Here is a 27,657-nt window from a genome sequence, read left to right on the forward strand (position 1 = left end):
AATTGTGATTCACGTTGCTTCATCTCAAAAACTTCTCCGGTGTGCAAACTGTTAAATCGGTTTTGGATTTTTTGAGACTACTTCAAATAATTGCTTCCTTTTCCTGCAGCTAGTTATGAACCGTATATCAGCGCTTATTCTGCCAGTAATGGATACTTCAGTTGTCTGCTCGCTCAGGTGCAAGAAAGCGGATTTAATTGCAAAGAGGTGTAAGCTGCAAAAGTGCCCAATGGTGTGGTTTTACAGCCCAGCACACTCAAGTTGTACAAACACTGTCCACAAATCCAGCAACATCCTTTAATTTAATCACATCTACCATCATTGCCCTTATGCTATTTGCACAGGATTCGTGTTCCGAAACCGAAATAGAAAAATAAGTCTCTTGGTCTGGTCTGTCCTCTCTGCTCTTTCTTGCCTAATGGAACGATAATGTTATGAGACTGTTTCAATGGAAATGTTTTTATTGTGCGACAGATCCTGTCGTGAAAGCTCATTAAAATGTGATTTTGTGTGGCCTCCCTGAAGGAAACGACGAGGCTTGGAGAGGTGGTGATGAACCACGAGTCGGAAGTAATTGATCAGCTCGACGTGATGCTGGGTTTCCTCTGAGGGCCCCGAAGGAAAAGGGGGACCCACGTCGAGTCAGAGCCCACTGTGATAGATCGAGTCACACGAGGCATCATCCTTTGCAAGGACTTGTCCAGAACACTAGCACTCAAAAGTATTTGTCTGAAGGAATAAGCTTCTTTATGAAAAGGTCACATCCTCTCCTGCTGTTTTTTTGGCACGACACAAACAATATTGCATATTAAATAACCTCCTGCTTTTGCACGATTTTCTTCATGCCAAGAATCGTGCGTTATGGCAAAATGAGAGAGTTTATTGGAACAGTTTGCATTGAGTGCCTTCAAAGAGAAGGAAAAAGAGGAAAAGGGGAAGGATGAGGAAAAGGAAGAAGTAGTTTAATTAAAGTTTTATGCATTCTGTCTAATCTTTCAACAACACTGGCCCACAGGGGCTAGGCAATCCCTCATGTCAAGCTGAGTTAGCTTGTGGAATGAAATGCAGTTGTTCTTAATTGTCAGATCATGATTATGCATGGCCACCGGCAAAGTTGCTGCTAGTATCATGTTGCTTTAAGTCTCAGCTGGCATTGCTGCCAAAAGCACTGGCTCTTTTAGACGCTAATGGAATCGGATAGGTCTGATTTTTTTTTTTTTTTCTTTTCTCTAATTTTTGTGTTAGCTTTAGTATTTTTACTTGCAGTGCTTTAAAGGGGATACATTTAGAAATGTTGCTGCCCCGTCCCCTTTAAAGCACTGCTTTTACAGCCATCAAAGCAGCACTTGTGTAACAAATCCACTATATGCAACAGTTACTGTCAGATTTTGTGTCAATTTCTGTGAGCAATAGACACAAATCTGAAACGAGCAGGAAATGGACAAGCAGGAAAAAATCCTTAAGCCTAAAACTAAACAAAAGATCAGAAGTCATTTATTTCCAGTGGAGAGTAGTACTGGTTTGAACCGAATATTTGAACTGCTAACACTTTATTGTGATAGTCCACTGTAGACATTCTATAAGTAACTTTGCAACCACATCCCAAACTAACTCTCATTAGAGTATTAGTAGACTGTCTGCTTAATATCTGCTAATATTTCAATGCTTTTGCATTTTCCTGAGAAACTTTGCATTCACTCTCAAAACCTTTGCGTTCCCTCGCAAAAACAATGGTGTTCCTCTGAGAAGCTTTGAAACCTTTTGAGTTTCTCAAGGAAATGCAAACATTTTGTGTGCGAATGCAAAGTTTCTCAGGGGAATGCAAACATTTTGCGAGCCAACGGAAAGTTTCTCAGGGGAACACGTATGTTTTGCGAGCGAATGCAGAGATTGTTGAGGGAACGCAAACATTTTGCGAGTAAACGCAAATTTTTTCGGGAAACCGCAAACATTTTGTGAGTGAACGCAAAGTTTCTCTGGGGAACGCAAACATTTAGCGAGAGAATGCAAAGTTTCTTGGAGGAGTGCAAACGTGGGCAAATGCAAAGTTTATATGGCGATCGCAATGTTTCTCAGGGGAACGCAAACATTTTGCGAGTAAACGCAAATTTTCTTGGGAAACCGCAAACATTTTGCGAGCAAACACAAAAGTTCTCGAGGGAACGCAAAGTTTCTCAGGGGAACATGTATGTTTTGCAAGCGAATGCAGAGTTTGTTGAGGGATCGCAAACATTTTGCGAGTAAATGCAAATTTTTTCGGGAAAGCGCAAACGTTTTGTGAGTGAACACAAAGTTTCTCTGGGGAACGCAAACATTTAGCGAGAGAATGCAAAGTTTCTTGGAGGAGTGCAAACGTGGGCAAATGCAAAGTTTATATGGCGATGTTTCTCAGGGGAACGCAAACATTTTGCGAGTAAACGCAAATTTTCTTGGGAAACCGCAAACATTTTGCGAGCAAACACAAAAGTTCTCGAGGGAACACAAAGTTTCTCAGGGGAACACGTATGTTTTGCAAGCGAATGCAGAGTTTGTTGAGGGATCGCAAACATTTTGCGAGTAAATGCAAATTTTTTCGGGAAACCGCAAATGTTTTGTGAGTGAACACAAAGTTTCTCTGGGGAACGCAAACATTTAGCGAGAGAATGCAAAGTTTCTTGGAGGAGTGCAAACGTGGGCAAATGCAAAGTTTATATGGCGATCGCAATGTTTCTCAGGGGAACGCAAACATTTTGCGAGTAAACGCAAATTTTCTTGGGAAACCGCAAACATTTTGCGAGCAAACACAAAAGTTCTCGAGGGAACGCAAAGTTTCGCAGGGGAACGCAAACATTTTGCGAGAAAACGCTAAAGCATTGACTTATAACCCCCCCCCCTGTCCGTCTCATATTTTTTTTTCCCATCACCAAGCCCCATGACTGCTACTTGACATGTAGTTGCAAAGTTACTTACAATTAGTAGAACGTCTAAAGTGCACTATTAAAATCAAGTGTAACCTTTCAACTTTTGTGGTAAGCCCTTATGCAACCTAATCGAAACTGAGCACGAGGTGAAAATTACTAATATTTTTACACTAAAATGTTAATCCTTAAACACTCTTTCTATAAAATGAGCGCTTAGGAATAATAATGTCCGAAACAATTATTTTATTATTATAACGTAATTATTTACATTGATATGCCCTAGAAAACCTAATATGCTGCCTTTTTTTTTTTTCCCCAAACATATTGGCTGACATTTTTTTTTTTTTGTGGATTTATTCATGCATTCATTCATTCAATTAACCATGATTGGTGTGTGGTTGACATGACCATAGGCGCCGGTTTATGTTTCTGCCGGTGGGTGCCCAGTGCCCCACATCAACCCCTCCCCATTACATCCATATTATATTATAGATAATCCGGGATCGATTTCTGTGTTCCCTAATGGTCTCGTGGTAGCATTTTTGTTAATAGAATCAGATGTCCAGCCGTGCTTTAATTATCAGAGGTTCGAATCTGCCCTCATATGTTTTTTCCCCTCATAAAGTTAAAAGAAGTTCATTAATGTTTGTATATCAAGAGCAGGGACATGTTTGTGTGCACGTTGTTAGTGATTTCCCTGGAAAGAAGAGTCGAGCGATAGATTGACGCGCATGTCTAAAGACTAACTTACTCGAGCCACAAAGCATGATTTCAAAAAACAACACGTTTCAGCGCTAGTTCCCTTCTTATTTAACTCAAATCAACGTCAACTGGATATTTTATTTGCATTATATCCGTGCAGCAAGATGACAATTTCGACCCAAAAGCACATTATTTTCACGAGTGTTGTCGCGAGTCATGCTCTCGCTGATATCTGATGCAAGAAGAGTTTTGAGCGCGCATGTATCTGATCGAGAGCAGAGCCATTTGTGCTCGCGCATCTATTGGATGCGCTCTCAATATTTGCCATTAAAATATCGCCATATAAACGGCCTTAAATAAACTATAAAAAGATGTGTCTGAAAGCTCCAATCGATTTTTTTTATTGGTTAAAATCAATGGAGAATATCTCGTATTTTTCCGTGGGTGCTCCAGCCCCCGAGCACCCACGGGATCGGCGCCTATGGACATGACCCTAAATCGACCTTATTATTCATGGCTTTCGTAAGACCTACTAGTCTTTTTATTTTTCCCTCCCTCATTCAGACAACCCACTGACTAGTTTAGCACATCCCTCTCGACATTAACAACACACATCTGTCTTCCTCCATCTGCACAAGATAAGCAAGAAGCCAAGTTTGGTAAAAATACATCCTTGCTTTTCAAATGTCAGTGCATTTTTTTCCACAGAAATGTCATGGTGTATGATTCTGGTTTTGTGTTATTTAGTGCTCTCTCACTCTGATAGCAATTTTCTCTGAGAAAGCAAGCTGCTTTTACCTCCAACATGTTGCTATAATGTTTTTGGTGGTTTGTTGTGTTGCTCTGCAAACAGAATACAATGGTTGTCTGTGCTGTATAATGAACCAACATTGTTGGTTTTTTATTTGTTCACCCGTTTCTTTTGTCATCCTTGTCTTTTTTTTCCCCCTCAGCGAGTTGAATTCCAAACTGCAAGACACTCTGGAGCAAATCGAGGTATGTGACTTTTAGAAATAAAATTTTATTTTTCATTGTTTGTCCTTAGGCTTATGACAAACTGAGAATTCAGCATGGTGACCTTCTTCTTCATTGAATCAGACATTGAATTTCACATTCAATCACCCTATTCCCTTTAGAAACACTCACGCATCCTTGACAGATTTAACAACAGCAGTTGCCCTGATATAGTGCCTCAACATTATATGAATTAAACAGATCGGAAGGAACACTTGACCATGCGTTTGTACCTCTAACAGTGGCGCCCAGGGTGTCAGTCTGCCAGCATTTCGTCTCTAAGGCCCCAAGGCAGATGGACTGTGTTTTATTAAATAAATTGCTGGCTTTCAGGACTCGGTAGCTGCGTTGAAGCCTATACCGCCACACGCGCACACGCAATTTCCCCAGCAGTGCCGTTTGTGACATCTTCTGTATTATGCAGAGATTTCTGTGTGGCAAATGTAATTGGATGGCACCCAGCCTCGCATACAACCCCTTTACTCATTGACTTGCTCTCTTTTTTCCTTCTTCTTTCATGTTTCTCTCTTAATATCTGTATCTCACTCTTTCTCTTCCCTTCCTCCCCGTCTTTTTATCTCATTTTGTCTCATCACGCGCATTAGCGAATAGCACGACGCCTGTTCCAACTCAGAGCGCTGCCACCAAAATTACAATGATTCATGCCACTTTTCTATTTCTATAGCAGCGCACATTCCCAACTCATTAAGAATGTGAATGCTTATCTTTTGAGCTCAAAATGAAGTTGTGCATTCAGTATCATCAGTGATTTAAACCAGATTATTACAGCCCTCATTCATTTGTGGTAATTGTACGTTTCAGCACCTTAAAATGAGGATTTCAAGCTCTTTTGCCCATTTCTGCTTTTCATATGCACTGTAATTATGCCACTGAATTTCTTATGCTGATCTTGCTGATTTCATGCTCATCCATGCAGGAACAGCTAGATGTGGCGCTGTCCAAAACCTGCAAGCACTTTGATGTTTCTCACTACACCAAAGTTCAACTGGCATATAAGCTTCTAGGCAAGACACAGGTGAGTCATCGCCACTAGGGCTGTCACGACCTTGACATTTTGGCTGGTGCTGAATTGTCATTCAAATAACTGTGATTAGCCATTTATATATTTATTTATTTTGTTCGTGCCACGTGCACATAGTTACTTAATACACATACATGTCATACAAAAATATATATGATTTTCTTTGTGAACAAATATTAGAAAATGTTGAATAACATAATAATAGTAATAATAATAACAGTAACAATGTTAACATATTTACCAATGTGAAATATTTCCACTTTCTCTTTACACCCATCCATTTAAAGTTTTTGGATGTAGATTTAGATGTAGATTTAGATGTACACAGCAAAATCCCCAGAGTTAAATCAACACTGCTCAGAGAACATATGGTCCCTCTCTACATAGAGTTAAAATAACACTAAAGCAGAGTTAAGGTTAATGAGATAATATGCTGTTTGTGGAGTTGTTTAATCAGATCTTGAGAGATTTAATGTCTTTTATCTTCAGTTGATTTAATCTAAGGCTGTGGCTGGAAGTCCTTTGTAGTTATTGTGTTTCTCTTCAGTGATTATGCTTGTTAACAGCAGGTGTTCATCACTAATGCTCAATCATAACTTAATTAATCTCATTTACTTTAACTCTGCTTCAGTGTTACTTTAACACTATATAGAGAGGGACCATATGTCATCTGAGCAGAGCTGATTTAACTCTGGGGATTTTGCTGTGTAGATGTAGATGTGGATTTGGATTTAGATTTAGATTTGGATTTGTTTGGTTTTGCTAGATTTGGATTTAGATTTGGATTTGCTAGATTTGGATTTAGATTTGGATTTGCAAAATTTGTATTTGCTAGATTTGGATTTAGATTTAGATTTGGATTTAGATTTGTTTGGTTTTGCTAGATTTGGATTTGTTTACTTTTGATTTGCTTTTATTTGGTTTGTTTGGTTTTGCTATGTTTTTGTTTTGTTTTATGCAGTATTTTAATTTTATGCAATAGTTTAATTTAAAATATTACATAAAAAGTAAGTAAAATATTGCATATTTTTTACATTTTAGCTGTCATTTTAATAGCTCTGATTAGCTAAGTTTTTGTGATTTGGTTTGATTTGATAAAATAAATTTTTTTTTTTGTACTTTTTTTTTTTTAAGTAATATTTTATTTTTATTTCAGTATCACACAATAGTAATATTTCTGTCCTAAATTCTTGACTTTCACTTGTCGTTTTACAGTTATCCTGGACTAGCCAAAACTATTTGCCATTAAATAAATATTAAAATAAAATGCATATTAAAATAAGATGAAATTGAAATGCTTTGCATTTAATGTGACATTTAACAGATTGTTACTTTTTTGAGAGTGGCATAAACAACCATAGATGGCACATGCACCCCAAAGCACTTCGGAGACATTTGTACTTTGTTCTTTTATTTGAAGTGCTTTTAATGACATTTCCATATTCATGTAAAATTTTTGAATTACAAGTGCACAATAATAAGTTATAACAAATATTTGCATTTAGATAAAAATAATCAGCCATTTTATCCAGTGTTTTCTTGACTCAGTCTCCCCCTCTATGCCACTCTTCTCCTTTTTTCCCTTAAAATGGGAAGATGATTCATTCCTGGCACAGGATTTGCCAGAAGGAAAGTGTACCCTGTTGCTTTCCACTTTTCTTTTCCAGAAGAAAGCAAAGCTGTGATTTAAAAGCAGAATCCAGGAAAAATATTTCAAAGACTCCTTACTCTGCCGGTGTACCTTCCCCGTCCCCTTATAAAACGACGTGCAGGTAGAAATCTCCTGCTATTGTTGATCTGCCATTGAGCTACAGGATTAAAGATCTACTTTTTTTAAGATTTAGACATGGTTGCACTTGTGTGTGAGATGCCTGGATAAAGGGCAAAATAAGAGGGGACCTCAGAGAAATCTTGTCCAGATAGAAATATATGAGATTGCAGTATATTATTTTTCTCCTTGTTTATTTTGACCTTGAAAACTGTAACTAAAGCAAAGTTGTTGTGCTTCCTGGACTGATGCAAAATTATTATGGATTTAGACCTTTTTGCCAACTTTCTGGGTAAAATAACAATAGGTGGTTCAAATACTGCTGGCGTCCCATCGATCATTAAAAGAAAATGTCAATGAAAGTAATAAGAAGAAGAAATGTTTCTTGAGCAGCAAATCAGCATATTAGAATGATTTCAGAAGGATCATGTGTCAATGAGTAATGATGCTGAAAATTCAGCTTTGCCATCACAGGAATTTTTATATATATATATATATATATATATATATATTAATATATTATATTATATATGAGTCAAGACATTATGTAGTTAATATAGAGTGTTTTTTTTATATTAAATTCTTGTTTACAATCAATTTAACAACTCAAGTGTCATTTGGAAAATGGATCCTATTCAAATGGTGTATTCTTTGTGCGTCTGCGAGCATCTCTTTGTTTGTGTGTTATATAAGTATGGAAGTATATGCGTCCTGAGACGTCCCCTGTCTCATCTGAAAGAGCCTTCCTCGTGTCACTTAGATCACCATAGCCTCTCGGGTAGATGGCAGCTGTGGTGTGTTTATTCATTCATATGTTCACTTGCTCACATGCGCACACGCACCTCTAAGAACTTAATTTATTTGCAGTCTGCAGTCCAGACTGTGGCCGTTTCATCAGAGGTTACCGAGCGAGGGCGTTTAAGCCAATCAACCCGTAATTACTGAAGAACTGACTTCAAGATGTGTGATTCATACTTATCCCTTGAAATGAAGTCTGATTTGAAGAGTCGGACCTCTGGAGACCCCCTGAGAGGGCCATAGCCTGGTTGAAGAGATTATTAGGAGATTCATGAGACATAAATGGGGTACATGATGAAATCCATGCAGAGAGTATGAAAAACAAGTGTAACCGCTACAGTCATTAATTGATAAAAAAAAAAAAAAAAAAACTAAGTATAGTATGGAGTTTCATGTGAGCTGCTGACAGATTCTTGTGCTTTGACTTGTATAGTTTAAAGGGGTCCTTGATTGATTTCACCTTTTTTTTTTTTTTTTACTTTAATTAGTGTGTAATGTTGCTGTTTGAGCATAAACAACATCTGCAAAGTTACAACGCTCAAAGTTCAATGCAAAGGGAGATCATTTCTTTTACAGAAATCACTTTTTAAGGACTACAACAAACAGCTGGTAGGGACTACTGCGAGTTTCTTCCTGGGTTGGTGACATTATGAACCCAAAAATACTCATATAAAGGGTTAGCTAACAAAAGGGGTGAGGCCATGTTGGGCTGCTTTAGAGAAGAGGAAGAGTTGTTGTAGTAGAGTGTTGTTACCATACCGTCATTTTACGCGGACTGCTTCACAAATGAGTTCAACGCTGCATTTACACAAAAGATTAACATGACGGGACATCCTAGTTGATGAAATGAATCAATTTCATAAAGCAACTACATACATTTATCCACTAACCATTCAGAAAAATCCAGATGCATAAGTTGTAACTTCTTCCTGAGTCTCTCCATCAGTTTCCGACTCCGGTTTGAACAATGTAAGGCTGAACACCGTTACTGACAATCCTCATTTTTAGCTGCGTGAGATTCTCCGGCTTTGTTGTTGTTGAGCAATCGAAGTGTGAGCTGTTAAAGCTCCGCCCTCTTCTTGAAAGTGGGCCAGGAGCAGCAGCTCGTTTGCATTTAAAGGGACACACACAAAAACTGCGTGTTTTTGTTCACAACCAAATAGGGTCAAATTTGACAAGCTATAATAAAAGACTTGTATTACATCTGGTGAAAGGGGCATTATAGGTCCCCTTTAACTTTACATTAGCCCCATGTTTTGTCTTATTAATTCAAAATCATTTTAGTATATTAATTTTGCAAAACAGCTTGTCCTTACTACTAGTTGCAATTAAACTTTAAATACAATGAAGTGGCATAAAGCTTGTACACGCCAAAAAAAGTTAAAGCAAGTGCAATCATTTTAACTAAAATATTCATTTTTATAAAAGATTCATTGTTGGACTTTAAGTGTAGGACATTGTTGCTTGAAATACTTTTTAGTACTATTTCATATAAAAAAAAAAAGTTCCTTTATATTTACAGGTAAAATAAATGACTCTGGCTTGTGATCGGTAAAAGACAACACATATTACTATTGCAACAATAGTATTGTAACTGTAATTGGAAAGAAAATGAGTATTTAATAATACTACTACTACTAATAATAATTTTAGCAGCACTTACTGCAAAACAAGCTATCCCAGATGCTGAAAGCACTGGATAACACAGTGCCACACTTCATTCTTACATACAGTACAGTCCAAAAGTTTGGAACCACTAAGATTTTTAATGTTTTTAAGTTTGAAGTTTCGTCTGCTCACCAAGGCTACATTTATTTAATTAAAAATACAGTAAAAAACAGTAATATTGTGAAATGTTATTACAATTTAAAATAACTGTTTTCTATTTGAATATATTTCACAAAGTAATTTATTCCTGTGATGGCAAAGCTGAATTTTCAGCATCATTACTCCAGTCTTCAGTGTCACATGATCCTTCAGAAATCATTCTAATATGCTGATCTGCTGCTCAAGAAACATTTAATGTGTACAATTGTACAAAATATTTGTGTACAATATTTTTTTTCAGGATTATTTGACGAATAGAAAGTTCAAAAGAACAGTGTTTATCTGAAATCTAATCTTTTGTAACATTATAAATGTCTTTACTGCCACTTTTGATTGATTTAATGCATCCTTGCTGAATAAAAGTGTTCATTTCTTTAATTTCTTTTCAAAAAAATAAAAATAAAAATTCTTACTGACCCCAAACTTTTGAACGGTAGTGTATAATGCTACAGAAGCTTTGTATTTCAGATAAATGCTGTTCTTTTGAACTTTCTATTCATCAAGGAATCCTGAAAAAAAAAAGTACACAACTGTTTTCAACATTGAAAATAATCATAAATGTTTATTGAGCAGCAAATCAGCATATTAGAATGATTTCTGAAGGATCATGTGACACTGAAGACTGGAGTAACGATGCTGAAAATTCAGCTTTGCATCACAGGAATAAATTACTTTGTCAAATATATTTAAATAGTACACAGTTATTTTAAATTGTAATAATATTTCACAATATTACTGTTTTTTACTGTATTTTTAATTAAATAAATGTAGCCTTGGTGAGCAGACGAAACTTCTTTTAAAAACATTAAAAATCTTAGTGGTTCCAAACTTTTGGACTGTACTGTATTTATATAAATAAATCGCAGCCTTTGAGATTTGATAATCGCAGCAATTTCATATTCTCACCAGTGCCAAGTTTTCCTCTCATTTGCCATTTGGCGAGTGTTAATTTCGGACTCTGGCTGAGATGTTAAGTGCACTTTCGTTGTGAGCTATCTCTTGGAGTGCTGTCGGTAACAATCCATGCATTCAGATACGTAAATGTATAACGTATGCAGAACGTTATTCCTTGGCTTGTACAGGTTAACACTTAGTTTGTGCTTCCGTTTTTCTTTAATATTATTTATAATTTAATTTTAAACTTTTAGTCTTACAGCTTCTGATCTGAAAAGCTATCTGCAATTTATATAAAATATTTATAGACCTCTGTATAGCAAAGGCATAATGTATAACATGCATTCATACATTTTATGTTATATTAGATTTCTGTTTGACCATTTAAATTGCGATTTAAACTTTGGCAACACTGTGCTTAAAGCCTGTATGTATTATAAAGGTATTCATAATGTACGTTCAAATGCATTATATCTTTTCATAATAATTGTAACTAAAGATAAAATGCACTATAATATTTGCAGATGTTTTAATGCATTATATTTTTAAATTAAAGCATAATTAATGCTTTGAAAATATTAAAGGTTTTAAGTAAAGTGTTACTGAAAATTTTTACATCTTTTCATTTTTTGTTTAAATCAAACCACTAGCAGCCCTAGGCTAAATCTTTCCCATAAACATTTCCCCTGCTTTGTGTTAATTGGGGCATGCACTTTTTTTTTGCGGTATCTCTGCAATTATTTCATATCCTTTTTTTTTTTTTTTTTCTAATAGAAATGCATTTTCTCGACTCTAGACGTCACTGGTGGATATTTCATCATTAATCTGACCTAAATGTTCCAGCATGCTTTCAGCTAGTTGTTTGCTGACTATCTAGCTTCAAAGTTTTAAAACAAATCAAACGCAAACCTTGCTTCAGTATGTACGTCATCCGTTAAAACAGTTTTTTGTCCCTCTTAAGAGGTTCTGTTCTTTCTGGCTCTTTTTCCATGAACTCAGCAATTAGCCTAATGACTGCATGTCTAATTCTCCATCTTTTCATCTTTTTCTGTTTTTGTTTTTCTTGTTTTTAAATCTATGTAATGGATGTAATTGCTCGTTTTTCTCAGCACAATTAATATTTCGGTCACATTTGTCTTTTAGATATGTTGATGTTTTCAGGTTTATTTTTTAAAAATCTTTTTCCTCACAGAACAAATGCAGAAGAAGTTGACCGCTCAGCTTCATCATTTTAATTTAAATAAGTTTGAATATATTATTTAAATATTTCCACCTGTCTGCATTTGAACACACTGACCTGCAAATATCGTCATATTCATTTTGATTGAATGCAGCCGAAGATGAAGGAGGGATACGCTCATGGCTGAAGGAAGAAGTAAGGCAGCGAAAGCGAGAGCGGAGAAGTGTAATTAAGTTGTAACAAAGCGGTTTCTTTTCCCATTGGGACTGTATTGAGCTTCAGTATGTAGTTGGGTAATGATTCATCTCCTGTGAGGTGTGAGCCGGACCCACTGTGACCAAGAAGTTTTACCTTCAAACAGATCTCCTTTGGCAGGGAAAATACGTTTTCGAATCGTTTTCTTCTAGTTTTCCAGTAAAAATATCTGAACATCCATTTACAAGAATTTTTTTCAGATAACGTCTTTTATTACTATTTTTCATACCCCATTGTTTTTTCTTGTTTTAAACAAAATAAATCAAACCATATTTTGTCCAGTATTTGTGTGTGTGTGTGTGTGTGTGTGTGTGTGTGTGTGTGTGTACACACTCTCTCTCTCACACATATACATAAGATTTTTTTTTTGTTTTTGAAAGAAGACTCTTATGTTTACCAAGGCTGCATTTTAGTTCATCAGAAATATAGTAAAAATTGTGCAATATTATTACAATTATATATAACTTTTCTGTTTTAATAGATTTTAAAATGTGATTTATTACTGTGATGTAAAGCTGAATTTTCAGCATCATTACTCCAGTCTTCAGTGTCACATGATCCTTCTGAAATCATTCTAATATGCTGATTTACTGCTCAAAAAACATTTATTACTATTATAAAAGTTGAAATCAGCTGTGCTGCTTAATATTTTTGTAGAAAAATATGATACTTTTTTATTCTTTGATGAATAGGAACTTCAAAAGAACAGAATTTATTTGAAATAGTAAAGACAAATATTATGTTGCAAAAGATTTCAGTCACTGCTGATCAATTTTTATATGAATTTATTGTGCAAAGCAAATAATTCTTACATAATTGTACATCTCAAGTAAATTGATCTTGTTTTAAGAATGTTTACTAAATACAGAAAAACAAGAAAAAAAAAATAAGATTAAGAAAGAAATCTGTTAATGGATTTGTTTTTACAGATTTTTTTTATTGTGATTTAATCAAAAATGAACATGAACACATGAACATTTTTTCTTTTTTTGAAAATTGTGATTGTGCCTTTCTTTCAGAGTCGAGTGTACCAGGAGCTTTGATTGTTTGTGAATGCTGTCACATGATATGAAAGCTGTTTTTAATGTTATTGATGTTTGTAAGATATTGCTTGGATTCTGTGAAAGCATCTAATGGTCGTGAAAAGAAAAGCAGCAAGCTTCAAAGCGGTTCTTTGGAGAACAGTTGACGTTAAAGATAGCTTACAAAGTCAATACAGCAGAGATGTTCACAGAGATGATCATTTTAAAAAATATCGGTTTTGGGCAATGCAAAAAACATTGATCGGTTGTAGTATTGATTTTTCTTTCTTTTATTGTTGCCTTTGTGAATTTGCAACATAAAAATGATCTGTCCAACTCCTCACCCAGAATTACCCTATTTTTCTTCTTTCTCCCCAGACGGCCATGGATCAGCTGCACATGCACTTCACTCAGGCCATCCACAACACTGTCTTCCAGGTGGTGCTGGGATATGTAGAGCTGTGCGCCGGCAACGCCGACACCAAGTTCCAGAAGATGCAGTACAAGGACCTTTGCACGGTAAGCCCATTCCCCATCCATCCCCTCCCAGTACCTCCTGTTGGTGGATATCCAGGAAAATTAGTGAATAAACACACTTTCAAAATCACTGTGAGTCATATTTGTCGCTCGAGCACGAAATCATTCGTCGTTTTCGTTCTCATTGTGCTCTAGACAGGCGTAAAATAGGTTAGATTCTTGCCTTTGGAAATGACGTGTATTTGTCTAGCTGTAGTGAGAGGGAAAGATATTGCGCAGTGAACGGGGCAGACGATCTCATTCATGAGCAAGTCATGAAGCAATTAATTTGAGTTAACAGGAAAAAATGGAGTCTGTGCCAAAGTAGCGACTCTCCACAAAATGCAGGCTAAGCCAGGATACTAAAATTCTCATTTGCATTTGTATAGAAGCGCTGAACCCTTGGATCACAAACAAAATTGCAGTCATCTTTTCTGGGTCAGATTTTATTACTGTATGATATTGCAAGTGGTAGATTATATAATTGATATATAAATAATATGAAGCTCTTCCAGTAGATGGAGCACTACCAATAATAATTTCATACATATTTCTTTGTGACTTCTGAAAGATGTGACTCTTATAAACTGAAAGATTATAGCTATTACTTGATGTAAAAAAAAAAAAAAAAAAAATCATCCTAGGTTTTTAACATAAAATGCACCTACTTGAATGCACCTTTACATACAACTGTCATGATATCTTAATGAAGAAAAAAAAAATCCTCCCTAAAATAATTAAATTATTGACAGCCTTAAGTAGTTTGGCATAATCTTTTTTTTTTTTTTTCTTAGGGGGAAAAATTTTAAGACAACTACCTCTCTTTTAATATTATTTTCAATTAATATTTGGGATTTTTGTTTTAATGCTTTTGAAATATGCTCAGCAGGGCTGCATTTATTTGATCAAAAATACAGTAAAAACTGTAATATTGTGTAATATTATTAGAATATACCTGTTTTCAATTTTTAAATTGTCGTTTATTCCTGTGATGTCAAAGCTGAATTTTCAGCATCATTCTTCCAGTCTTCAGTGTCACATGATCCTTCTGAAATCATTCTAATATGCTGATTTGCTGCTCAAGAAACATTTCTTCTTCTTCTTCTTCTTCTTCTTCTTATTATTATTATTATTATTATTAATGTTTAAAACAGTTTTGCTGCTTTATATTTTTGTGGTTCAGGATTCTTTGATCAATAGAAAGTTCAAAAGAACAGCATTTATGTGAAATAGAAAAGTGTCTTTTCTGTTTAATCAATTTAATGCATTCTTGCTGAATAGAAGTATTAATGTGTTTAAAAAAATCTTACTAACTCTAAACTTTTGAATGGTGTTGTACATTTCTAAGAACTTTTTTCACCTTATTTGTCTTGTTTGTTTACCATGTTCTTATCTCAAATCATTTAAGAGTAGTAGCACTAATTCCACTTCTCTTTAATTCTGTAATTGCCATGTACATTGATTCCACAATTAAGAGTTGAAGTGCAAGGATTCTTTCTATGACCTGCTATTGGCACAGAGCTCAAATAGTTGGCGTAGGCTTAGCTGCACCTGGCTGTACTATATTTGAGTGTCAGAAGGGAATATTGTTGTTATCTGCTGAGCTGAGGTAAAGCATAGCCCTTATGTTCAAGTTCAGCTGGTACGATCAAAGGATGTTTGAACCAAATGCACTTTGCATTAATGCCACATAAGTGAATGATTTTGAAAGGAAGCTTTGTTTTGCCCCTCTGTTTTTTGGGGGTCAGTAAGATTTTACTGTTATATGAAATTCATATTTTTATTTAGCAAGGATGCTTGAAATTGATCAAAGGTGACAATAAAGACTTTTACATTGTTACAAAAGATTCTTTTTCAAATAAATGCTGTTCTTTTGAACTTTTTATTCATCAAAGAATCCTGAAATAAAAATGTGTCATGGTTTCTGCAAAAAAGCAGCAAATCAGCATATTAGAATGATTTCAGAAGGATCATGTGACACTGAAGACTGGAGTAATGATGCTGAAAACAGTTATTTTAAATTGTAATAATATTTCACAGTATTACTGTTTTACTGTATTTTTGATGAAATAAATGTAGTCATGGTGAACATTAGATATTTCTTTAAAAAAAAAAAAATCTTACCAACCCCAAACTTTTGAACACTAGCCTACCTTAAAGGTGTCATGAACTGCATTTATTATTATTATTATTATTATTATTATTATTATTTTATAATGTTTCCTGAGATGCAATTAAAATGTCAGTATGATTTTTACATCATACAATTTTTACAAATTGTTATATTTAGAAATAAAAGGTCATTTTGGACCCTGATTTTAGCCGTCTGATTTGAACGCTCTGTTTGCTCTGAGACTTGTAAATGCCCACTGCTGTGATTGGCTAACATCTTTGCATATAAAATAAATATTCCTTGTGGAACTCTCTCTAAAACTTTTACTACATTTTTACTATTACATCTGTTAAGATGAACTAATCATGAAAAGTGTTGATCATGACATATGATATTTAGATACTCCCTTGGTAAAGGTTGCAGCGATGAGCATTGTAGCCAATGACAGACATTATTTTTTTGTCATTGGCTACAAAAACTCCCGTTATAATCAATGAATCTCTTATTTACATCATGTTTGTACTGTTATTTATGATGGGAGTGTGTGATTGACAACTGTAGCGATTGTAAAGAAAGCGTTCTTTGATCGCTTTCTGTATATAATTTAATCATAATTTAAATAACAGATAATTTTCATGCTACTAAGAGAAACGATGTGAAGTTGACCGTTGAGTCACTGGCTTGATTTACTGACTCATTAACGATTTTGAGACAAAGAGCGTCATACAAATCAGAAATTGCTGATCACTAGCCTGGATGCCAGCCGAACTTAGCCCCGCCCACAACATTTTGAGGTCGGGGAGTTCGGTCTGGACTCGATCCGTAGAGGAGTAATTATGCCCGAACAGAAACTGTTCGGACCAATCACATTGTCAGGGCGATGATTGACAGATTATCACCAGAAACGTAATCAGCCACGTCATCAAAGTGCGCTTGGGGAGTTTGATTGACAAGCGATCTAACCAATCAGAACGCCGCATCCGCCATTTTGTCCGACAAAGCAGTCAGGAGTTAGAAGATTAACCTCGGTGGAGTTAAACTTGAAAAATTGTGCATATTGACGTCTTTCCGCGTTTGAAACAACTTTCATTCTCATGTTCATTCATGTTTATTTGATGCTATAAATGGACTAGTTGGAAGAGATGATCGGTTCACGAGCCTCTTGAGCTGAGGCGCTACAGCAATCTGTCACGATCATGGTCACAACCCATTAAAGAGCCACAAAACGGTTTTTATTGTTTGAATTTTTTTAATAACTACACAGTTTGAAAGCTGGGACTTTGTTTAATATCATAAGTAACCTGCTCTGTCTCGTCTGTCGATGTGTTGTCAGTTTCCTCTTTGCTCCGCGATATATTTTCCACTCTGTGTGGCGTGACAGCGCCACGGCTTGTCGGACAAAGCAACAGTAACTAAGGGGGGCGGGTCTTTGCGAAAGGTCAATTAGTTTACAACAATGATGGCTGTTGAAGAACTGAGATGTGTAGATTCCGCCATCGCGTCCGTTATAGAAGATATCGACAGCGCATTAATTTTAAAAAAGGAACAGAGGACCGCGATCAAGGCATTTGTCGATGGGAAAGATGTCTTTGCCGTCCTTCCTACGGGATTCGGCAAAAGTTTGATTTATCAGCTGGCCCCGATGGTCGCTAAGAAGAGTTCTGTTGACAACTATGCGTCGCTCAACATACGTCACTTACTCTGTAGCTCTGATTGGTTGTAGGTCTATCCAATTGAGGTCTTTCCTGGATCGGTTGAAATACGCCCCCATAATCAAAGCCCAATGGAGCAGTTTCAGACTCATATTCAAACTAGAATTGAGTATGACCACGTCAGGCTAGCTGATCACAGGTCAGGCATTAGAATTAACAAAGTTACTTATGTTATGGCATTGCAGTCGGGTACATATCTTACAGTAAAGTCTGTTTGCAAAGACGAAATTGCGACTTATTTACCAAGGAATCCATATTGGAATGTAAGAAAATAATGCTGACATTTCCTAGCATTAGGATCATTTGGATGATAATGTTATTTTAGTCCAATGATCCTGTATCTCTCTTCTCATCTCAAAAATGCGCCAGTGGGAGCGGGGCTGAAGACGCGATGATGTAGAAGTAGGCGTTGATCTGACTCTGCAGAGGCGGTCTTTCGTCGTACTTTTACATCTTAATGTGACAAAATCCAAAACTAGTCATTTTCAGAGCTTGGTTTCAATAAAAGCTGTTTTTGGATTAATGAAGAAGTCTTGAGTTCTAAAACTTACAGCATGTTTTTATAGTGTAATGACCTCTTAAATGCCAAAAGATCAAGGAAAACTTGATTTCCCAATTCATGACCCCTTTAAATGATTTATGTGGTCTCAGGTCACCGCAATTGACACACATACTGTTTCCGCCAAATTTTGTTTTTGATCTCATAAGTGGCAAAATGTCAGATCATGCTGTGTAGGGGCCATATACATGTGTTATCAGTAAGAAATTTGGCAACATGCGCTATGCCTTTAACACTCAGACACGGGTTGTCGCAGCCTGAGGTGTCGGCTCAGCTGATAAAATCTTTTGATTTTCCTTCTCTGAGACGTTGCTTTGAAACGCATGCTAAAAATGACAACAGCATTTTCTCAATTAGATGCAGTGTTGCTCATTTCAGTTTTCGTTCTGCATGTGGTGCCCTTTGAACCTCCGAGATGGAAAGAAATGAATCCTGTATCTGGGTTTCGCCCCCAAGTCAGATTTTCCTAGTTTTTGTCTTTCCTCTCATCTCCCAGCAAAGCAAATATTGCAGGTGAATTTGTTTTGAACACCGTGGACAGTGCGTCATCCTTCCGGCTCTCAAACTCTCCTGAGCATTTAGTCGTCATAAAGTAAACACGACGAGAGGTATGCTAATGACGATCACTTCAATCCTGAACTTTGAACCGCAGTGTGGGAATTAAAATGCAGCGTAACTGGAACGCTCCAAAGGTCACATCATAATGCGGAGCGCTACATGAATTTTACATGAAACTATCATTATCCCGTCCCTTCAGAGATCTCCTGCTCTCAGCTTTGAGCAATGAATGAGGTGGATGAACAGAAATGGGAAAGGCACTGTTTGTGCACATCAACAATGGTAAAACAGAGGTTAGAAATTGCACACTCTCTGGAAGTTACGTCATAGCTGAGTATCAGTGTTATTTACCATCAGTGTCCCTCACACTCGTATTTTAGAGGGCTTTCGAGGGGCCTGAGTGGATATTGACCTTGCAGCTGAACACAAGCACTTCATGAAAGTGTTTCACATCAGCATCTCTTTAGCTCCCTCTCCACCTCTAACTCTGTTGTTCATCTCTGCGAAAGTTTGTCGTGAATCTCAGCTATATGCTATAGAGCATCAGTCTGCTCGTACTGTCTATACTCTCTTTTAACTTCGTTTAACAAGATGTTCATTGGAAATGAAGTGAATCTTAAAGTCACCATGAAATCAAAATGGACAATTAATTGTATTATGAATGATTTATCCATGCACATCATTATTATTTTTTTAATTCATGTGCCCTCATAATCTTTAAAGGTGCCCTAGAATCAAAAATTGAATTTACCTTGGCATAGTTGAATAACAAGAGTTCAGTACATGGAAAAGACATACATTGAGTCTCAAACACCATTGTTTCCTCCTCCTTATGTAAATCTCATTTGTTTAAAAGACCTCCGAAGAGCAGGTGAATCTCAACATAACACCGACTGTTACGTAACAGTCGGGATCATTAATATGTACGCCCCCAATATTTACATATGCCAGCTCATGTTCAAGGCATTACACAAGGGCAGCCAGTATTAATGTCTGGATCTGTGCACAGCTAAATCATCAGACTAGGTAAGCAAGCAAGAACAATAGCGAAAAATGGCAGATGGAGCGATAATAACTGACATGATCCATAATTACATGATATTTTTAGTGATATTTGTAAATTGTCTTTCTAAATGTTTCATTAGCATGTTGCTAATGTACTGTTAAATGTGGTTAAAGTTACCATCGTTTATTACTGTATTCACGGAGACAAGAGAGCCGTCGCTATTTTCATTTTTAAACACTTGCAGTCTGTATAATTCATAAAAACTTCATTCTTTATAAATCTCTCCAACAGTGTGTAATGTTAGCTTTAGCCACGGAGCACTATCAAACTCATTCAGAATCAAATGTAAACATCCAAATAAATACTATACTCACATGATCTGAAGCATGCATGACGAACATTTTGTAAAGATCCATTTGAGGGTTATATTAGCTGTGTGAACTTTGTTTATGCATTGTATTATAGTCGAGAGCTCGGGGGGCGGGGAGCGCGTGATTTAAAGGGGCCGCAGCCTGAATCGGTGCATAGTTAATGATGTCTCAAAATAGGCAGTTTAAAAAATTAATTAAAAAAAATGTATGGGGTATTTTGAGCTGAAACTTCACAGACACATTCAGGGGACACCTTAGACTTATATTACATCTTGTAAAAAAACGTTCTAGGGCACCTTTAATCAAAATAACTTCCCTTCCATCTTGCAATGACATTTCTTCTCTGATGTTGTTTACTGGCGCGAGGGTGGACAACCTGTCACTCACATGAGATCGACCAATAGCAAAACACAACCATCTAATGATCCAATCAGTTCCCCATCGACAAAATCAAGTCCCACCCTACATTTTTTTCGTTTTGAGAAGCTGCGTCACTTGAATATACATCACAATAGGGAAGAGAAGACGATCGCAGCTTCCGTATCATGCTGACTTTAATAGTTTAAGACTTTTTGTAGTTCTGTTTAATAAGAATTTTAACTAATCTGGTACAGATTGTGACTACTCTTAACTGATTCCATTTAGAGTCAGACATGACTGATAACTAGTGGTTTAGTAAGTTAGTTTCAAAGTGTTTTAGATTCAGTAAAAACAAAACAGCTCATATGAGTCGTTTGTTTGTTTGGGAATCAGCTTACACTGTTGCTGCTGTATGATTTTGATTCACTTAAAAGAACCAGCAATTGGTCTGGGAATCTGGCTATACTTTTATTTCTGTATATCATGTTTTTGATTTGATAAAAATCTTAAATATTCCAATTCCTTAATGATAAATTATAATATTTTGTCTCTGTTATAAATATATTTGACTCACTAAAAAGAACCAACTGATTTGGAATCAGACATCATGGCTTGTACTGTATGCTTTTGATTCAATAAAATGAACTGGCTTATAAGAGTCATTTGTTCATTAACCCTCAGGGGTCTGAGGATTTTTGGGACCCTGGAGAAGTTTTGACATGCCCTGACATTTGTGCTTTTTTCAGTTGTTCATAAACATATTAATGGAAAAAGTATCATTACACTGTATTCAGCACAAACTAGGCTACAATAATATGTGAGGAACATGTATGTACATGTTTGTGTTTTTGAAGGAATAGCGTTTATGCGTGGTTATTGAAAAAACAAAAAACTTAAGTCACTGAAATAAAGCCAAAAAATATATATTAAATCTTTGTTCACAAGACTTCTGGGTATTTGAGGTTGTAGACTAGAGTTTTTGCTTCAAAATGAGGTAAAAATTATGCTGCCTGCTTGTTCATATAAAACAATAGAGAGATTTAAATTTTCTAAAACATCTTTGGTCAAGAAACACAGTATGCGTGGAGGCTTGAATCATCATGTATAATGGGTGATTCTCACCTGAGAAGACAAAAGAATCACATAATAATGACCTGAAATGACTTGCATATTAATGAGGCCTTTCAGTCAGGTAGGCTGTGAAAAAACCCTTTGTGATCATGATTCAAATCGCATCATGGTGTAAATCAAACATACAGAAAAAACAGCAATACTGTGAAATATTATTACAATTTAAAATAATGGTATTCTATTATATTCTTTAAAATATAATGTATTTCTGTGATGCAAAGTGTCTGAACAATTATGTTGCCTCTATGGCATTTCATATAGGCTTTTAGCTTAAAAGCATGCACATTTGGAGAAATATTGATGGATTCTCATATGTTTGTCAATTTTCTATACAGAAGAGTAATATTTATTCAGGATTTATTGTCATTACTATGAGCGCTGGATACTGTTTTTTCAATTCATACTTGCAGCCGGAGGGCGCTCTGTACACCTTTAGTCCAATCACTATACTGACTGGTTATGCAGCTCATATGAGTGATTTGTTTGAAACTATTGGACTATGCTGTTACTTTATTTTGATTCAAAATAAAGAACCATCAGACTATACTGACTTGGCATGCATTATGTTTTTGATTCACTGAACAGATCTGGTTCATAAGAGTCATTTGTTCGGGATTCAGAATATACTGACTGAAGTTGCAGTCATTTTTCATTCAATTAAATTCATTTGAATTTAATTCACATTTACTGTTGTTCAAGGGATAGTTCACCCAAAAATGAAAAATTTGATGTTTATCTGCTTACTCACAGGGCATCCAAGATGTAGGTGACTTTGTTTCTTCAGTAGAACACAAATGATGATTTTTAACTCCAACCTTTGCCGTCTGTCAGTTGTATAATGCATGTCAATGGCAACACTATCTATAAGAGTCAAAAAAAACATGCACAGACAAATCCAAATGAAACCATGCGGCTCACGATGACACATTGATGTCCTAGGACACAAAACAATCAGTATTTATATCATTTTTACCTCTAAAACACCACTATATCCAACTGCGTTCAGCATCCGGTTAGTGAGGTCTGAAAACAAGTTCTGATGACGGAAGTGATCTCTCATACTTCAGTGAGTGCGGCAGTTCCACAGTTTTTGACTGATGATTTCTGAAAAATCATCATTTGTGTTCTACTGAAGAAACAAAGTCACCTACATCTTGGATGCTCTGGGGGTAAGCAGATAAACATCAAATTTTCATTTTTGGGTGAACTATCCCTTTCAGGCAAATTGTTGCTAGCAAAATCCACACTGTAGATTCAGTATTGTATGATAGTGTTCCATTCACACCAGTGGGAGAATGCATGTTTGAGAACTGTTAATGTAACTGAATTCCATGAAAACTTTTTGAATCCAACATATTTTTAAAACTGAATTTTGAATGAGAATCAGTTCTCATTTCCCACCCCTAGTAATATTAATAGCTTTCACATTTATCATCCGAGCAGTCTTTGTTGTCTGTCTTCTGTGCTATCAAGCTGTCAAGATTTTGAACTGTCAGCCTCCTGAATAGTAAATATGCAAAAATTGTTATCTGTGGCATCTCTGATGATGCCACATTTTGAGAGCTGACTCTCACGCAAGGATCGCATGTGGAGTTTTGTCAGTGGAAGTTCCAAACGTGGGAACGTTTGATTGATTCTGTTCATTAAGACAGCGGGTGGGCTTCATTGATGTTGCTAATAAGGAAGGCTGCACACACAGCAGTTGGCCTTTTTGAGCCCAGTCTGCATGGTCTAAAGAATGAATGAAGGTTACAATACTTCAGGATGCAGCTGCACATTAATGATTAAAGCTTCATGAGCTGTCCTGCTTAACTAAGGAATGTGTTGTGTTGTTCTCTATATGTATACTGTATGTGAATATTGACCACATACTGAGCAGGTTGAATGTTACACCATAAATGGAACCTTATGCAGTACATTAAAGGTCCCGTTCTTCGTGATCCCATGTTTCAAACTTTAGTTAGTGTGTAATGTTGTTGTTAGAGTATAAATAAAATCTGTAAAATTTTAAAGCTCAAAGTTCAATGCCAAGCGAGATATTTTATTTAACAGAAGTCGCCTACATCGAATGGCCAGTTTGGACTACATCCCTCTACTTCCTTCTTTAATGACGTCACTAAAACAGTTTTTTGACTAACCTCCGCCCACAGGAATACACAAGAGTTGCGTTTGTAGAGTGTGTTTGTTGCCATGTCGTCGAAACGCTGTTATTTTCATCCCGCAGTCCAATCACCGGGTCTGATTCCGGCTCAAATTAAAGACATGTTTACAATAACACTGAGCGCGTGCATCTCCACGTTATGGTAAGAGGCGTGACTTTTCCGGGCACGGTGCGCTCAGAGCTGTCGAATCACAACACAGGAACCGCTGGCACAATCAGAACTCGTTACGTATTTCTGAAGGAGGGACTTCATAGAACAAGGAAGTCATCAGCCCGTTTTTATGACAGTGGAAACAGCGGTATACAGATAAGTAAATTACGTGAAAAATACTGTGTTTTTTTTACACGCGAAACATGAACACATGTTATATTGCACACTATAAACACAATCAAAGCTTCAAAAAACCACGAAAAACGGGACCTTTAAGGTGCAGTGTTAGAATTTTAGCATTTTAGCAATTTTTCATTGGACTCTCATAAAGAATCAGGTCAGCAAAGCTTTTTCCCCCTCTCTGGAGGGTGTCAGAGATCGACGTTTGGGTGGAAAGTGCCTCATTGACGTCTGAATCTTAGTGAAGAGGTTGCAGTTGGAGCAGCGCTCGAGAGATTCCCAGAGCTGATTTTCAGTCTGTCCGGAGCTTTTTTTCTAAGCTTCAGTCCTCACCAAGCTAATTACTCTACCATTGTTCGCTAATCATGTGGGAAGACGATGAACCCTCATTACTGTATTAATCGGATAAATATGTCGGCTTTTCAGTATGTGATTCATCCAACCCAGGTTCATTGGAAATACAAGACTCTTTAACCTGTCAGCTCCACTCACTGGACACTTAATTTCCAAACTGCCAATGTATTAATATGTTGCCACAGTCCCATTTAACAGTTTCTGAGAAAATTGAACACCGCATTTAGTGGCAGTCACTGGACATTTCACTTTAAAAGTGCCATTAAACTCCCAAGTTTTAAAGGAATAGTTCACCCAAAAATGAAAATTATCCCACGATTTACTCAGCTTCAAGCCATCCTAGGTATATGTAACTATATATCTTCTTTTAGACAAACACAGTTGGGAGATGTATTCAGAAATATCCTGGCTTTTCCAAGCTTTATAATTGTACTGAATGGAGGGTGAAATTTTAAAGGCCAAAAAATATATCCATCATAAAAAGAATGCATATGGCTCCAGGGGGTTAATAAAGGCCTTCTGAAGTGAAGCAATGTTTTTTTTTTATAAGAAAAATATCCATATTTAAAATTTTATAAGACGACCGTACACATACTGTGCAAGTCAACTTGTGCCACAAGAGTAAAGAGTAACAAGAGTATTACGTAGGATGTAGGATTATCGTAAGCTTAGATGCCTCTCATGTTTTAAACAAATATGGCTGTGCAACAAACTCACGCTCGTCTTCTCTTATATTGAAATCCTCTGACATCCTTCTGTGTTCTTCATTGCGTCTCTTCTGACGCAAATCGATCCGTAAACTAGTTATTATTGTTAATAAACTTTTAAATATGGATATTTTTCTTACAAAAACCCATCGCTTTGCTTCAGAAGAACCTTTATTACCTAGGATGGCTTGAGGGTGAGTAAATCATGGGATAATTTTCATTTTTGGGTGAACTATCCCTTTAAGTGTGTGTGTGTGTGTGTGTGTGTGTGTGTGTGTGTGTGTGTGTGTGTGTGTGTGTCCAGTTGAGCTCAAAAGTTTACATACCCTTTGCAGAATTTAGAAAATGTTTTAATCATTTTAACAAAATAAGAAGGATCATGAAAATTGCATGTTATTTTTTATTTAGTACTGTCCTGAAGAAACTATTTCACACAACAGTTGTTTACATAAAGTCCACAAGACAAAAAACTAAGGAATAGCAGAATTTATAAAAATGACCCCGTTCAAAAGTTTACATACCCTTGATTACTTACTGTGTGTGGTTACCTGGATGATCCATGACTGTTTTTTTTTTTTTGTTTTTTTTTTTTGTGATGGTTGTTCATGAGTCCCTTGTTTGTTAGAGCAGTTAAACTGAGCTCTGTTCTTCAGAAAAATCCTCCAGGTCCTGCAGATTCTTCAGTTTTCCAGCATCTTCTGCATATTTGAACCCTTTCCATCAGTGACTGTATGATTTAAGATCCATCTTTTCACACTGAGGACGACTGAGGGACTCAGACAAAACTATTACAGAAGCTGCAAACATTCACTGATGCTCCAGAAGGAAACACTGTTATGTGAAACTATTATGTGAAATAGTTTATTCAGGACAGTACTAAATAAAAAATAACATGCAATTTTCATGATCTTTATTTTGTTAAAATGATTAACAATTAACATTTTTCTACATTCTGCAAGGGGTATGTAAACTTTTGAGCTCATCTGTATATACTGGATGTATATACAGACATGTATGTATATGTATATTAGGGTTGTCAAAATAACGCGTTAATTTCGATTAATTAATCTGAGAAAAAATAACGCGTTAAAAAAAATAACGCAGATTAATCCATTCCGTAATGACCTTTGAACCTGGAGCCGTTCTAGCCACCATTCGACTGTAAAATGGAGGGAGACGACTGCGCTGACGGACATAACGAGCAGAGCTCCTCCCTCGTGCGCGCGAGCTCTCTTCGTTTTCAGAGTAAGCACCGTCTTTGCACTCTCTCTACCTCACACATAATAATCTAAATCAACTGACACAATGCTAAAAGTTCGTAAGACCGAATCCATGTTTCACGAGGCGCATTCGTAATGTTTTTCCTGAATAACCGCTGGGTGTGAATAGTGCTCAAAAGACCGTCACCTCATCTTCTCTGACAGGCGCCCTGCACGTGCAGCTGACATAAACCACACTTTCAGTAAACAAAAAGAAAATCCTATCCAGTGGTGAAGTGTTTTCTGTGTTGACAAATCTTTTGCGATGTCCTAATAACAGTCGCGATTCGCACGCAACGCGTCAACGTCCGCTAATGTCCGATTCGCGACCTAATGACTCATTTGAACAGATTCATTTGAATGAATCATGACAACAACTGATCTGTCCACACGGTCTATAATGAATCATTTACTCGAACAACTCTGAAATGAGAACATAAGTGTGCTTACCCCATTTAGCAAGAGTGGTTAGAAAATTAGCCTTATTAATCCACAATATTTTCAGGTTATTTAAATGACTATGTGTAGTAAATTAGGCCTACCTATAAAATCAGTTAGTTTAGACTGGAGTGAGGTGAAACCAGAACAAAGCAAGTTGTTGTTAGCTAGGTGCAATCAATTGTATATGGTAGAAAATTATATTATTAGTTAATATAACTTCTAAATGCTACTTTTTAATACTTTTCAGGTTTAGCAAAAAAGCATCTTCTCTTACAAAGCTATAAAATCAAAAATTATTTTTTTTTTTTTTGCAAAGAGGGCAAGAAAGAATTACAGTGAGAGTGACGGGTACTTTATTGTCAGTATCGGGCTTGCAAATCACGTGGGTAGGGCACTTTTTACTGTTTGTGTGGATGACCATGTCTGTCACCACCGAAGACGAATTGAAATATTTAATACTTTCACAGCAAAAATTATGTATGCGATTAATTTAGATTAATTTATCACAGAGTATGTAATTAATTAGATTAAAATTTGTAATCGATTGACAGCCCTTATATATATATATACAGACATACTTAAACTTGGAAGTAGCCTAATGTCACAAAGTCATATGATCCTCACATCCTGTTCTTGAGGAACTATAAAACCCTTGATCCTGACTGAGCCTCTCCAG

General features: G+C 36.2%; 1 protein-coding gene across 3 annotated transcripts in view; it reads left to right on the forward strand.

Moving 5' to 3' along the window:
• vps50 (VPS50 EARP/GARPII complex subunit) overlaps nucleotides 1–27,657 on the forward strand; it is a 169,519-nt gene that overhangs the window by 32,376 nt on the left and 109,486 nt on the right. For all 3 annotated transcript variants that reach the window (XM_048201563.1, XM_048201564.1, XM_048201565.1), the window contains exons 10-12: nucleotides 4,556–4,598; nucleotides 5,554–5,652; nucleotides 13,781–13,921. In XM_048201563.1, coding sequence (XP_048057520.1) covers nucleotides 4,556–4,598; nucleotides 5,554–5,652; nucleotides 13,781–13,921 — 283 coding nt within the window. The remainder of the gene's footprint in view (nucleotides 1–4,555; nucleotides 4,599–5,553; nucleotides 5,653–13,780; nucleotides 13,922–27,657) is intronic.

The sequence above is a fragment of the Megalobrama amblycephala genome, linkage group LG9 (assembly GCF_018812025.1).
Source record: "Megalobrama amblycephala isolate DHTTF-2021 linkage group LG9, ASM1881202v1, whole genome shotgun sequence".
Classification (NCBI taxonomy): domain Eukaryota; kingdom Metazoa; phylum Chordata; class Actinopteri; order Cypriniformes; family Xenocyprididae; genus Megalobrama; species Megalobrama amblycephala.